Source organism: Ursus arctos, unplaced genomic scaffold (assembly GCF_023065955.2).
Source record: "Ursus arctos isolate Adak ecotype North America unplaced genomic scaffold, UrsArc2.0 scaffold_12, whole genome shotgun sequence".
Lineage (NCBI taxonomy): Eukaryota > Metazoa > Chordata > Mammalia > Carnivora > Ursidae > Ursus > Ursus arctos.
The window spans coordinates 42,032,877-42,047,839 of NW_026622786.1; the positions used below are offsets into that span (position 1 = coordinate 42,032,877).

Here is a 14,963-nt window from a genome sequence, read left to right on the forward strand (position 1 = left end):
TCTATACCATAAGATTGCATTTTTCTCTTTGAAATTAATAAATAGTTTTTGGAGAATTGTACTGAGATTATATGAGTATTCTATTCCTTATATCAGCTTCTCTGATAACACATTCCTGATTCAGCTACAGCTATGATGATAATTTTTATTTACATCATTTTGTATGTATTAGTTGGTATTGTACTATAAGGAAGACGTTTTCTTCCTATTTATATCAGTATGGACTCCTGTTTTATTCAACATGTTGCGTTTTAAACTATCTTTACTACTTGATTTGATTATCAGATTGCCCCAGCTTTGGCCAATCAGGAGTACCTTCACGATGGCTCCTGTAGCCTTTTGACACTTCTGTCATTCTTTAAGCACGTCCTACTTTCTTGCACAGTAAGATGCTTATTTTGTGCTTTCTGGGCTCAAGCCGTAGAATCAGCTGTTTTTCCAAGGAGCCCTGATTTCCTTTTAGTAAATACCATCATCTAAGAAACTAAACTCAGTGTGTTCATTGCTACACCAAGGTGTCATTGCTTCTAAATCCTTTCAGCATACAGAGCTAGGAAATTTACCTGCATGTATATCTGCATACACATATATGAAACAACATAAATATTTATTTGTATATATTTCTAAAACTATTGTGTCCCCTGCAACTCCATTATAACACTTAGAGTTCTTTCTAGCTTTTTCCCTTTGCATGCTTATAAATGGTGAAAGACCTTGTATCTTTAGTGTGTTTCCTTATTTAACCAATGAATTTACTTAAATGCTCAATGTGACTAGTTTTCCATTGTATAGAGACAAATTTTCTCTGTTGACTGCCTCTATACCTCCTGCTTCCTGTGTCTTTGGCACCAGCAAGAATCCCACTACCACACAGCACCCACACTCCCTATGGCAGGCTGCTCCCAATTTTCCACTCAAGGAACAGAAGGAAAGGGGCAAGAACGTCTTTTGAAACCTTTAATCTTTTTTTTTTTTCCCCTTGAACAGGAGATCAGCAGAATCCAGCTCCAGCTGGACAGGTTGATTATACCAAGGCTTGGGAAGAGTATTACAAGAAAATGGGTATGTTCTACATTTCTTTTTTATACGGTTAATTAAATTAAAATTGAAGTATTTAGTAAATATCACACTAGAAGGATGAAGACTGTGATAAAACCATGTTTGTATCATCTTTTTGTTACTGGGACTTCTTTTATTTTTAACTTAAAATCTGGAAGTGGAGAATAATTGAATGCATTCTAAAATCACTGAACTTTTAGGTGTATCAAGATTGTCACAGATAATTCTTAAATTTGTGGTCACATAACAAGGAAATCTTTTTATTTCTAAATGCATATGTCAACCACTTAATAATTGAAACTAAAAATTGCCCTATTGGCACATAACATTGGATGTAGTTACATATATTAGTAGTCTAACTGGTATAGGTTAAATTCTGGAGTGCTAAGCAAAAATTGGTTGTGTGTGATATTTTCAGATGCAAAATAAAACTGCCAGTGACATAGTACATTAATTACTTAAATAACATTTGTGTATAGGAAAAAGGAAAAAGTCACCTAGAAAAGCCATTTCCATTCAGTAACTGTAGAGCACATACTACATGCCAGACATAGTGATAGAGCTGAGAATGTGATTGTGGGCATAATAGCTAGGATTCCCTGCCCTTCTGGTTATATTCTCATAGAGGATACAGTTGTTAATCACGTACTTTGCCAAGTATATTACTACAAATTATGAATGAAAAGAACTCTATTTCCACTAACACATCACATGTACAGCTACTAAGTAGTAGAAGCAGAATTTGAACTCCCAAGAGGGCATAAATCCCAAGCCTGTCTCCCAAATTTGTCTTTTCCTGGGACCACTTGGAACCTGGTATTAATACTGTTGACCCTTGAACAACAACGTAAGTTTGAACTTGCGGGACTACTTATAAATAGTTGTGTTTTTGGGTTTTTTTTCTTACAGTACTGTAAATGAATTTTCTTTATGATTTTCTTAGTATTTTTTCTCTAGCTTACAATTATTGTAGAATACGTATATAATAATATTTAATACTTAAACATACAAAATATGCGTTAATCGACTGTTTATGTTATCTGTAAGACCTCTGGTCAACAGAAGGCTATTAGTAGTTAAGTTTTGGGGAAGTCAAAGTTATGTGGGTTTTCAACTGTACAGGGGTTGGTGCCCATTAACCCCTGAGTTGTTCGAGGTTCAACGTATTTCTGAACAAATAGTTTTTGCTTTAAGAAGCTTGTGGTGTTAGTCATTTAAAATTAACACATGTTTACCACAGCCACTTGTCACAAATGAAAGCTAAACAGGTAAACTTACCCATCCTTCACTGGTATGGAACGAATCTGTAGATGGTAGAATTTTCTCATAAGATACAGTCTGTTTGAGATTCTCAGCATAAATTTCAGTGTTTTCTTTGCCCATGGATATTTTGTCATCTCCACAGAAAGAAAAATTTCCAGCAGGGTAGTTACATTAATCTTTTTTGTGTGGGATACATTTACCTGGTGATACGAATATTTTACACAGCTTGATTTCTGTTTAAAGAAAGAAAAATAGTTTTTCCTCAAAACAGTATGTTCTGTTTAGGGTGATCACATAATTTATTGTCCAGATTTGGATAGTTTGAAGACTAACTAAGGGTGCTATTCTCTCAGGATTTATGGCCACTCTAACTGGTTTGAAATAGTGTCAACCATTTTAAAGATTTGAGCATTTGCAGTTGTTGCAATTAAAAATCATTGGGTCCAACTTACATTTTCACAGTGGTTAATGTGCCAGAGATGTTCCCTACGTTAATATTAAAAATGAGTAAAAGTAGGCCTGTTTGTGGACCTAGAAAATTATTGGGGAGTGAGTGCGACTTGTATTTTAGTATATTTTATCATTCATTTGCAGCATGGCCATTAATAAATTTACTGTTTAGCCTTGTTATATTTTACATGCCCCAAGTGAGGGATGTGTGTTGAATGTAATCTGTGAGGTCTTAATACCATTCAGATTTTTAAGGATAAACTTATCACCTTGCCATTCTTTTAATTTTTCATTTTCTACCTTTACTCTGCTGACTATAAATTTTTAATTTCATAGATAGTACACTGGACTCTGTTGAATCCTTTGTGGAGAAAAATTGTTACAGAAATAATTAAGTAACACTATGTTTGGCTTAAGATCCTCTTTGACCCCCACCTTTTTTCCCCCCCAGTTGTCTGTTTTTCTGTAGCACGACAGTGATCAGCTGTTAATTTATTGAGCAAAGGATTAGTTGAATGAGTCTCTCACATGTAAATCTTAAAGGAGATAATGTTAAATTGCCAGGTCTTTAATTATAGCTACAAAGTCAATTTATTTTTTTCCTTTAAAAGTTCTTTTGTTAAATGATTGGTCGCTTAACTACCTTAGTTTCTCCTAGGTGCATTACTTGTCCTTAGAATCCTTTTAGAACAACTGTACATACTCGACCTTAAAGCATAAAACTAATAACACAGTTCAGTTATCAAGATTGATTTTTATGTATGTATGTATGTGTGTATGTATTTAAAGTAGCCTGTATACCAATGTAGAGCTTGAACACAGCCCCAAGGTTGAGTCACATGCTTTACTGAGACAGTTTTCAAAATTTTTGTTTTATTTTTTTATTAAGATTTATCTATTTATTTTAGAGAGCATGTGAGCAGGGGGAGGGGCAAAGGGAGAGAAGCAGACTCCAGGCCAAGCATGGAGCTCAGTGCGGGGCTTGATCCCACGGCCCTGAGATAATGACCTGAGCCAAAATCAAGAATTAGATGCTTAACTGATTGAGCCACCCAGATACCCTCAAGATTTTTAAATGAAAGGGAAGAAAGTAATAAAATATTAGGGAGATAAAAATTTTTATGTCCAAATCCAACTCCCTTACTTGGAGAGGCCAAGTTGAACTCTTCCAGTGGCAGAACTGGGATTTTCTAGGACTCTGGACATCCCAATTCCCAATCCCGTGCCCTCTTTACCAAACTAGCCAGGCTGTCCCAGCCTTTGAAGGCAAATTTCACCTTTTTCTGTTAAGAACAGAAAATACCCACTAACACTATAAATTTGTCATTGTTTGCTTGTAAGTAAATAAACCTCTTGAAACAGGAGTTTTTAAATTAGTTTTGTTTTCTGAAACAATTCTAAATTTCCTAGGATTAACACCAACAATTTAGGAGAGAAATTCATAAAGATGGGATTATAGAGAGTTAATGAAGGAAATTTTAAGTCTTAATAAGGAATGATAGGCAATGTGGAAGAGTAGGTATTTTTGAAGCTAGAATGAAGGGAACTTTTGTAGTAAGTAAACACCCTAAAGAGATGAAACAGGGTTTCAGAGTAGAGACCAGCAGTTGCCCTTTGGAAGAGGGCTAGTGAAGGCATTTTTGGAAAAGTCAGGAGTTGAGGAAGGCCCTTATAATGTTAAGCACTGATATGGTGGACTCTGCACCTTTGGTGTATGGTACCTTAATGGGTAAAGTCCGGGGCGGGGGGTGGGGTGGGCAGTGGAGGGAGTGTGGTGGGGAAAGTGGTTGTGGGAAAGATGCAGGTGTTTAGAGAGATAACTTAGAGTAAAACCTATTCAATCAGGTTTGTCTCTTGGGCTGTGATAATAGAATGTTACGTGTGAACTCTAGGGCAAGTCTCTTAAATGAAAGTAAAACCTTACATATTGTAAACCTATATGTAAATACTAAGTCACGTTCTAAGTATAAGCTAAACTATCTGACCTCAAAACAGTTTTGAACTAAGGATTAAGGGAGTAAGCTAAGTAAGGACACTCCTAAAAGGGGCAGAGAGGCTCAAGAGGCTAGGGGATAGCCAAGTCCCAAGTAGATAGGAAGAGTTCTTTGTTTACTTCCAGCAGGACAAAATGAATCACATTTGTCCCCCAGATTGGAGGAATGAGTTGAGTTTTTCTTTGGACACCTTCAAGATTTTAGTGTGAGGTGTTTACCAAGTGTTTGTTTTTCTTAGAGTCTGACATGTTTACCTTTCACTCCGACAGAAATACTTGAGTTGGGGGGAGGGTAGAGAACATTTGAGTTTGATGAATTTTCTTAATGTGTCTCCCTGTTTATACCATCTTTATGTTATTTTGTCCCTGAAATGAGTATCTAACAATGGTCAGTTCCTTTCTGTAAACCCAAAGTAGAAATTGTTGCCGTCTTAACCAAGTTTGGCATTAAGTCCCCAGGTTTTCAGGTGTACAGTTTGTAAGAAATATTGTGTAGGTTTATTACTATTGATACCCTGGGGTATCTGGCAGTTGTCTAAATATTGAAACCTGTTTCGAATTTGCTTGAATTGTGTCTTGTCCTTTGTCAGGTTACTCTTAATATAATTTTGCTGTGATTTTGAATACGTTGTATTGAAACTTTTAACATCTTCTTAAAGGGTATCTTGAAGATTAGTCTTTGTACACATAGTTTGTAGGTTACTAATCAGGAAACAAAAATCTTGACCAGATCTTAAAATAATAAAGTCTTTAATAGCTTTCAGGTGGGTTTTTTGTTTGTTTCTCAAAAATGTTCTTTTTCTCCATCAAGGATTTTACATTTTATTTAAAACCTATAGTGTAACATCCTAATGAATAAGACAAAAAATAATGGTCTCCCCCATCCCTGCCCCCAACATCAGTACCAGGGTACCAGAGATTGCTTACTTGAAGTACTTTCCAAACTCATTTTAGAACATTAATATTTATAATTTCTGTATTGAATCAGGATACCTAAATCTTTTCCTTTCCTAATTTCAATTTTGCTTTTTATTAGGAGTGATACTCTAGAGCTAAAAGTTATGATTAATGTAAGGCAAAAAGAAACCGCATTCTGATTTTTTTTAATTACAAGAGTAGTTTTCTAATGAATAAAATAGGACACTAATGAATATATAAAATAGAACAGGAGCAATTCTGACCCTCTGTGCTTGTCTTTATAACCTGTACTTACAGTGGATATAATTTTGTATTAAAATTTAGGGGGTTTTTTTTAGGTCAACAAGGGCAGACACAAGATTATTCAAAAGCTTGGGAGGAATATTACAAGAAGCAAGGTATTGTTTTTATTAGAAATGAGATTCTTTTGGGCTTTTAATTGTGGTTACAGCAACAAAGTTGTTCTGTTTTCTCAAAAGGTCAAGCAGTTCCTGCTCCTACTGGTGCTCCACCAGGTGGTCAGCCAGATTATAGTGCAGCCTGGGCTGAGTACTATAGACAACAAGCAGCCTACTATGCCCAGACAAGTCCCCAGGGAATGCCACAGCATCCTCCAGCACCTCAGGTATACTAAACTTGCTAATGTATTGATTTCTACTCCAATCATGTTTTCTGCATGTTTACTGTTTTGTCTGGGATTATGTTTGCCTTTTTAATTTTTATCTGGCATAGCATAACTAAATGAAGTAACGTGGTGTATTGTTTGGGTTTTTTTGTTTGTTTTTATAAATGCTTTTCTGGCATCTGAGTGCTGAATATTTCTACAATGCCTTTAATTTTAAAAATAAATTTTTTTCCCCCAGGGATTTGCAAATCATGCAAGAAGCCACCACCATTTATATTAACCAGTTTTTCTTTCTTAAAGGATTCACTCCTGAGTTAGCTCCATTTAAAGGATTTTCTTTAACTTTTTGTGTATTTCTTATGTATCTCTTCTGCACAGGGCCAATAATAAGAAGTGGACAATACAGTATTTGCTTCATTGTGTGGGGGAAAAAAACCTTTGTTAAATATATGGATGCAGACGACTTGATGAAGATCTTAATTTGTTTTTGGTTTAAAATAGTGTTTTTTTTTTTTTTTGAAAATGTACAAAATATCTATCACTACTGATAGGAGGTTAATATTTCTGTGTAGAAATGAAAATTGGTTTGTTTTTAGTATTTAGTGTAGATGTACACATTCCAGCAAATGTATTTGCAACTATTATGTGGTCAATGCTTTGTGATATAAATGTACTTTTTCAATGTATACTTTCACTTTTAAAATGCCTGTTTTGTGCTTTACAATAAATGATATGAAACCTCCTGTGTCGGTAAGTTGGATATGTGGGTATTTAAAGGATTCATAATTTCTTAGCAATGATAAATTAAGATACATCTACACAAATATATAAGCTTTCCCCATGAAATATTAATTGAGTTTTTAAACACTGGCATGTTTTTTCCCCCTTGCAGTATAGTAGTAGATTGGAGGATCTTTTCCATTTATTGTATTTGGCTGTTTCAGCACAAGTAATCCTGATATCTTCATTTTTTTTTCCTTCTGTTTGATTAAAACCTGCATGTGTGTACAGTGATCTTTTGGCATACTTCCATTGCATTAACAGTGAAATTTCCTTTTATACATGACCACTGTTTCAGATCTGTACTGCTGCTATAACAGTTAACCTTTCTGTTCTTAATTTAATAATTACTTGATTTCCAAGACTGTTTCAGCATAACTAATTTTAAACAGTTTTTCGGATAGTGAATATGAGTAGTTGAATAAGTTTTTTCATGTAAAGAAACTTTCAATGTATACAATATTAGTGTGTTTCTTTTTAAATTTAGGGTAGAAAAGTGAATAGTGTGCAAAAATAGCTACAGTGCATCTGCCATTGAAACCTTATTGGAGTATGGAAATGTTCAAGCTTTTTTCTTTTTTTTTCTTTTTGCAGTATAGATAAGCTTTGTTTTGTAAATGCACAAGTCCAATCATTGAATCAACTTAATTTTTTATGTACTTGAAATCACTTTATTACTCTATAACACTCATGCTGAAGTTGATATTTTGTTGAAATCCATTGTTTACTCTTTGCATATTTGTTGGCTCTTTGCATATTAATATATTAGACTACATGCAAATACAGTCTGTCTTGCCATTGTCTGTTGAAGTGCAGGTTTGATCCAGCCAGTATAGAACTAGCTCTGTAGGGGTGAGGAGGACTGTGCTGTGTATCATCCTTGATTGTGTTCCTTCAAGGAGCATTGCACTGTAAGTACATCAGAATGACAAATTGATGAACTGCAACAGTATCTTTTTGTCAATGTTCCACATAATGTAAATGCCATACTTTGTGTGAATATTATGTTGGAATACAGTGCTGATATCTTGGAAAACCATAACTGCTTCTTAATTTAACATAGAATAATACATAGGTCTGTATTTTTTTTAAGTGAGCTTAATGGGTAAGTATTTTTGATATGCTTTAGCTATAGCTAAAGAAAACTGATCATTAAAATTGAATAGTATTACTCATTGGTGCTCCTAAAATATATTGTTTTTCAGTGTACAGTATGCATATCTTCTATATTAATATGAAAGACTTGAAATGTATCAGACAGAAGTGGTTTTCAGTTTGCAAATATTAAGCAATGTAGCAGTTTAACACCATTTCATAAATATATATTAGCTCTTTCATTGGTGGGGAGCACCAGTTGTTCTGAATATACTATTAAGGGAGATGTATAAGGACATAAATGTTGAGATTACTTACAGGGTAGAAAATAGCAGTTCAGTTTATTATATTTTGAAATGTTTTTTTATTGTTTTATAGAACCTAGAGTGACTTCCCTTGCCCTTATTTAGATATGGATATATAGTTCTAGTTTCAAGTTTAATAGTTAAGGAGTTAGTTATGTGTTATCTTTAAGAGTAGGGTTATTGACATGAACAATTTCAGTATTTTGCATGATACTGTTTTATAGATGACCTTTTAGGAAAGTGGTGCATTTATTAATTAAACTGAAGAAATAGTCAGTTGGATTCAATATCATAACTCACCAATTGGAGGCTGTTGATTTTGATTCATTTAAGGTTTAAAATCTTTATTAATTGCAAACAGTGCAATTATTTATACTTCACAGTGCCTTCCCAGACCTTCCACCTTAGGTTCTGCTGCAAAAAGCAACAGGTAAGCACAACCTAAGGACATATATAAATAAATATTTCAGTACATTAATGTTGTCCCTGTGAGGTTTTTGTGGTTGTGTAATTCAAAAGCAATCTGCTACTGCTTCCCCAAAATGTATTTTGTTATTTATGCTACCATTTCAGTGGAAAGTCTGTAAGTTGTTCAAACAACTGTTTACATTTCTGGGTAATGGTTTTTGGGGTTTTTTTTTGTTTTTGTTTTGTTAAAACAAGAAAAAAGAAATGAGTAGATTGCTGCTGTAATTGAACTACATCCAAACTTTTTGTAATCTTTTCCCAAATATAGAAGGATTGTTAAAATTAAGAAAGGGCGATTACATAGTTTTCTAGATTTAGGAAATCACTTGGTTAGAAACTTCAACAGCCTTCACAATCTTTTCATGATTGACAGGACATTTTCTTTGCCCTCCAAAGCTATGGAGTCTTTATTTTTTTCTTGAAGTATAATAATTCAGTAAGGACATAATGGGTCAGAGTTTTATTATGACTTTTTTTTTAGACAATTCAGTTTTCATAATTTTTATATACACTGAAAAAGGAAAAAATTATAAGGAATACTGGCAGTATGTTTTTGATAAGGCATGTGCATCAGTGAAATGTTAACTGTATAGCAAATAACCTTTCATAATCTGTATAGCAACCAGTATTTTTCTGATTTATAATACTTTAATAACTGACGCTGCATTTATTTTATTTTTTGCCAGTTTAAAATGTTTGTGTTCTTATAGATGATTTTAACTGGTACATATTTTGAGTTAAGATGAATGTATTAAAGCAGCATCATATCAGTTTTGTTTATTCAATTTCTAAAATGTGCTGATCCTTTTAAAAACTCCTGCTTATCTCTACAACAAAGAAAAATATTCAAAAATACTGCCTTCATTTTCACACACAGTGCTGAAGATGCTGCAAGCACCAAATCATAGCTCATAAAATCAGGTCCTGAGATAGTTACCCATAAAGAGGAATCCTTTGAGTGTATGCCATTGGTGAGCCGATGAGCATGGACCATAGAAGGGCTCAATGTAGAAGGTAAAATTGGCAAATCATAATTGAGAAATATGAAATGTATTCCCATACATAATATGGTATAGGGTGTATTGTACCTGCTTTTGATCACTTTTCATTTTAAAGTGCTATTCGCTTGATCTTAAATGTTCCATGAACTGTTAAATCTTGTAAGTTACGTAGTTATTGCACCACATTTATGTGTGTGTATATGTATTGTTTTGATAGTCAATGATAGGTATGTTAAGAGTGATAATATAAAAGAGCTCTTCGAACCTTAAGAGCCTGTCAAGTTTTGGTTAGTTGTAGTTTGCATTTTTATAAAATATAGATGAATGCTAATAGATATTGGGGCATTGTTTCTATCTCAAGAGTTTTTTTATTCATTACCATAAGCCTTCACTGATACTGCAGTTTTTAAAATGGCGCTAATCTTAACCTTGAAATAAATGGAAAGCAGAAAAGGTGAGCCAGTTGACTGGAATGCAATGGATGTTAGGAGTCGTAGAAACAATGTTTAGATTGAAATTGAACTGATTTATTTAGCACTTAAAAATTTGACAATGTGTTTTGTTTTTTAAAGATATTTTAGTGTGGTGATATGTAGAATTCTTATGGTTTGATGTTTCTTTTAGAAATGAAAAGTATACTTTTATTTTTAATTAATGAAAATGGTTTTAATACTAAAACTAGTGATTTAATACTAGTTGTTTATAAACATTATAAAATATTTCCTTAGACAAATACCTTGGTAGTTAATTCATAAGGGTGGGTTTGGGTAGGAGTAGCAGAGTACCTTAAGAGGGAAATAGGAGTATATGCAGAAGTGATAACATTTGAATACTCTGCCAGGAGAACCAGCTCTACCTGCAAACATCTGTCTAGAATAAGGATGTAGAAATGATCAATGAAGATGTCTTTTTATTTTCTGAAAATTCTGCCTCATTTTAAAATGTATTTTAACAATATCTAAAGATAATTTTGACTCTGAAAATAATCTTATTTTTTCTTTAGTCACTTGAGTTTTCTTGCCACAGTATAAATTTCTGAGGGATTTTTTAAATTGGTGCTTTTAAGAAGCAAATCCCAAGGTTTTATTTTCTTCAATGATAGCCCTGTAGAAACTCTTAAATGTATTTGCGCATATATATATATTTTTTCTTATGCATGCTCGATGCATTTTCGTCCTGAGAAAAATGTTCTCTACAGAAACTACCCGTGTGTAAAAAGAAGATTGGCTTAAAATGGCTACTGTGATGGGAACAGTGTCTTAGGGAGATGCAGCTTGGACTTGAGGTAAATTGAATACTTTACAAACTGTGGTTTAGAGTTTGTTTTAATGACATTGTATGTAAAAGGGCACATGATTGCTGTAATTTTGTATTGATTATGGTTTCCTCAATAAAAAAAATAAATGTACATTGATCAATATTATAAAGGAGTGTTTTCTTTTCTAAAATATTGAGACTTTAATACAGAAGTTACTTTATTGAGTTTACATTGTAAAATAAAATTGTCTTCCAGAAAACTAAAATATAAAACAACTTGGTAATAGAACATGGTAGTTAATTATTTACAAACTCAAGAGACCAGATTTTAAAATTGAAGATTACGCCATTTTTTTCAACTCTTAGATCTTGAAATCGTCCATTAGGTTAAAAGTGTTTTCTCCTGCATAAACTACTGATACAAAGTTTTCTCACTAAAATATAATTTGTTCAGGCAAGGTCACAACATAAATTTGCTTTTATAAGCTTGAATATATATTACACACGTTTGAAAAGTACATGTTAATATTCTCAACACTCAGAACTCTATATAGGCAGTGGTTTCCATTAAATTTTCTCTGGCAGTTTTTTTCTTAAAAGTCGTAAGTTTTGTTCTCCATGCCCCCCCCCTTTCCCCTACTGCTTCAGAAAGACTTTGAAACTACAGCAAGGAAAGTGATGTATTAAGGAAGACTCAGATTGATAGGTTCCAAATTCATTAAGTCTCTACTATTTCAGACTAATTTTAGGTGTAAATAGCTCATAAATGGCATTCCTTCATGCAAAATAATGTATTTTATGATTTTTAAAACATAATTGCTGTAAACTTAGAATAAATTTTCCACTTTACCCCATTAGATACACATTAACTTCTGCATAATATGGCGATGAATCTGTTGATCATTTGGAAAGGAAGAAGGTATTCTTTAGATGAGCTTGTGTTTTGAAGACTATTACGAAAAGGAATAAAAAGTCAACATAGTGGCACTTCTGGTTTCCATTTTGGCCCCACCACAGAAAACATGGCTGTAGTAAGAAAGTCAGGGAGAGGGAGAGAGAGAGAGAGAGAGTTCCAGGGAGAGGGAAGGGGGGAGCCTAGTAGTCGTCAGCTAAAAAAGAGAAGAAGAAAAATGATTTTTTTTTTAAGGATAAAGAATTTAAATAGAATAAAAGTTCTAGATTAAGTGATTAATTCTTACTTTCAATTGTAAGAATACAGGTACTAGCCGCAGAGCCTTTGTTGTTGACCGCTTTACACATATACTCTCCTTCATCTTCTGGAAAAGTTTCTGGTAAATATAGGCAGTAAGTTTCTCCTCTTTCAATATATTGGTAGTCTTCTCCATCCTGCAGTATTTCTCCTTCAAACCACCATGTAATTTCCGGTTTGGGTTCTCCTGTTACTTTAACAGTAAATCTAACTGGCTCACTGTCTACAACTGATGTGTTTTTTAGAGGCTTCTTGAACCACGGAGCTCCTGATCTCGTTTGCTCCTCATCTTCAATAGTGGAGCCATTCATGATGCTACCACCCTCTTCTTCCTCTTCCTCTTCTCTTTTCTATATTAAAGCAAGCACATTCAAGGGGGCATTTAATGTAGCATTTTCAGGATAATGATTTAGTAACAGAATTTCATGGGTAAATGGGTTTTTGCTTCCCAAAGAACATGTAAATATGCCTACTACAATGTGTACTTTACAAAACATTCCACTGACCTGAAAGCTATTAAATTTTTTTTTAATCGTCAAAATTTTAAGAGAGCATGTTTGAAAAATAATATGTAAGCCTGGTACCTTTTGTAGTGCTGCATCAATTTCCTTTTGTTCAAACTGCATCCGTAGTAACTTTTGCTCTTCAATTCTTCTTTGTTCTTCTTCTTCTCTTGCCTTAGCCATTTGTTCAAATCTAGCTTTCATATTCACTTTATGAGTAAATGGGGCCTCACTTTTTTTTGCAGGCTTCACATCAACATCTTCTTCCTTTATGAAAGTGGGCCAAGAATAAAAATTGCTTTTTTTCTAGAAACCAACAGGAACTAAAGCATTAGTAGTTACGAGGTTGTCATTGATAGGAACAAAATAATTACTATGTTTGGTTTACATATCTGTGCTATACTCGGATGTGGAGATTTTCACTATCCTATCCCCTAATTTGGGAAAGATGAAAGTTTGGAGTAAAAGTCTCCTGACAATTAGAACACTTTTCTCCCAGTGTAAAGGTTATACAATATCACTGGAGTCCCAGTGTATTTTTTGCTCAACCTACTCTGTGCTGGCTGGTAGTACTGAATAACAGAAAAGGGTGGGGATGTTATACATTTTAATAACTGTTAAAATACTCCCTTGTCACAAGACTGTCCATCACTCTTCACCCTCCTATGTAATACAGAAAATTTGTTACTTCCCACTTCATGATTTTCTTCCTCACCCTTCTTAGCTAATAACTGTCTTTGAGGTGAATTCCATCCAACAAAATATGTTCAAATGGCAGAGTGTTGCAGGCAGAATAAATGGGAAGACAATAATTGAAAGAGGCAGTGGCTGGAGGCTGGGGAAATCCCTGAGTTGAAGTAGATGGTTAGTCATCTGTTTAGGTTAAGAGCTTGAAACCATGGGATTAAGGGATTAATCTAAGAGACAAGTTTTAACTGTTAAAACAGCATTGAGTCTCTAAAACAATCTGGTAATGATGAGGTCGCTGGTGGCTTTTGAGGGAGGTTTTAGTAGAGTGGGGTTATAGGTAGTTAATTCACGGTTTCTAAAGTACTTTGGCTATAGTTGACTCTTGGTTTCTAAACTACTTAGACTTTTATGGATCTGTCTGGAAATCTCACCATTTATATTTCACAGTACTAAGGAAACTGCTTCAGGATACCACATCCAACTGACGGAAATTCTGAAACAAGCTTTCTAAAAATAATTGCCTGGATAAGAAAAATCTTGGTGCATGGATGTTTTGCATCAGTTTGAGGTATAGTACCTCAGTTCAATGAATACAGGAGGAGTTGGATAGTTTTTCTTGTTTTCTTGAATCAGGTTTTTATTCAGTGTTGGAAAATCCCAGAACATCAAACAACCAAATACCTATAATCGGTAAATTCTACTACTCATGCCATTAACACAAATAAGTTTGAAAGGATCAACTAATGCCTGTTGATAAACATAATACCAGGCTACAGTTAAATGCTAATGAATGATGTTCCAAGATTTTTTTTAATTACCAGAAAGGCTAAAAGATACATGTTAAACACTGGTTCGCTTATTGCAAGTTTATCTCAGTGGGCTTTTCTGAGGTTTAAAAAGAACCTCTGTCATACAATATGGTTAATTTCATTCTTTGCTTACCACATCTTGAAGATACAATATTTAGGCAGGTACGATAACTGCTATTATGACTGAATCCCTCCCAGTTACCTTGCTTCCTGGATTTAAGTATAAAAATTTTGTGCAAATTCATAACTCACTTAGCTACTTCAAAACTGCCTTTAGAAAATAAATTCAGTGAGTGAGAGAATTCCTCATAAACTGGGAGAAAGTTTATGAACAGTATTTGTTGTTAAGTACAAGTGTTCCTTTTCTTGAATCCTTGAAAAGCCAGGTTAAAAATGTTTCCAGGAAATGTACCTATGAAAGTCATGGTAAATGGAATGATCTTTGTCTCTAGGTGCATTCTTAGAGTATTGATACCTACCATATGAATATCAAAGGAAGCACAGTTGGGCAGTGAACTTGGGATAAAAGCATAGGAA

General features: G+C 33.9%; 2 protein-coding genes across 51 annotated transcripts in view; one reads left to right on the forward strand and one right to left on the reverse strand.

The window, feature by feature from the left end:
* FUBP1 (far upstream element binding protein 1) overlaps positions 1-11,384 on the forward strand; it is a 32,352-nt gene extending 20,968 nt beyond the window's left edge. For 8 of the 36 annotated variants that reach the window (XM_048220413.2, XM_048220410.2, XM_026497754.4 and 5 more), the window contains 4 exons: positions 988-1,062; positions 6,022-6,081; positions 6,163-6,308; positions 6,687-11,384. In XM_048220413.2, the coding sequence (XP_048076370.1) occupies positions 988-1,062; positions 6,022-6,081; positions 6,163-6,308; positions 6,687-6,695 (290 nt within the window). In that variant the 3' untranslated portion in view covers positions 6,696-11,384. The remainder of the gene's footprint in view (positions 1-987; positions 1,063-6,021; positions 6,082-6,162; positions 6,309-6,686) is intronic. The other 28 variants (XM_026497749.4, XM_026497752.4, XM_057310542.1 and 25 more) reach the window with 6 other exon arrangements.
* Positions 11,385-11,407: 23 nt separating this feature from the next.
* The window catches only part of NEXN (nexilin F-actin binding protein), a 48,862-nt gene continuing 45,306 nt past the window's right edge, over positions 11,408-14,963 (reverse strand). For 12 of the 15 annotated variants that reach the window (XM_048220394.2, XM_048220395.2, XM_044383714.3 and 9 more), the window contains 3 exons: positions 13,009-13,194; positions 12,414-12,774; positions 11,408-12,323 (listed from right to left, as the gene is read on the reverse strand). In XM_048220394.2, coding sequence (XP_048076351.1) covers positions 12,310-12,323; positions 12,414-12,774; positions 13,009-13,194 — 561 coding nt within the window. In that variant the 3' untranslated portion in view covers positions 11,408-12,309. Of the gene's footprint in view, positions 12,775-13,008; positions 13,195-14,963 lie in introns of all 15 variants that reach the window. The other 3 variants (XM_044383715.3, XM_044383712.3, XM_057310541.1) reach the window with 1 other exon arrangement.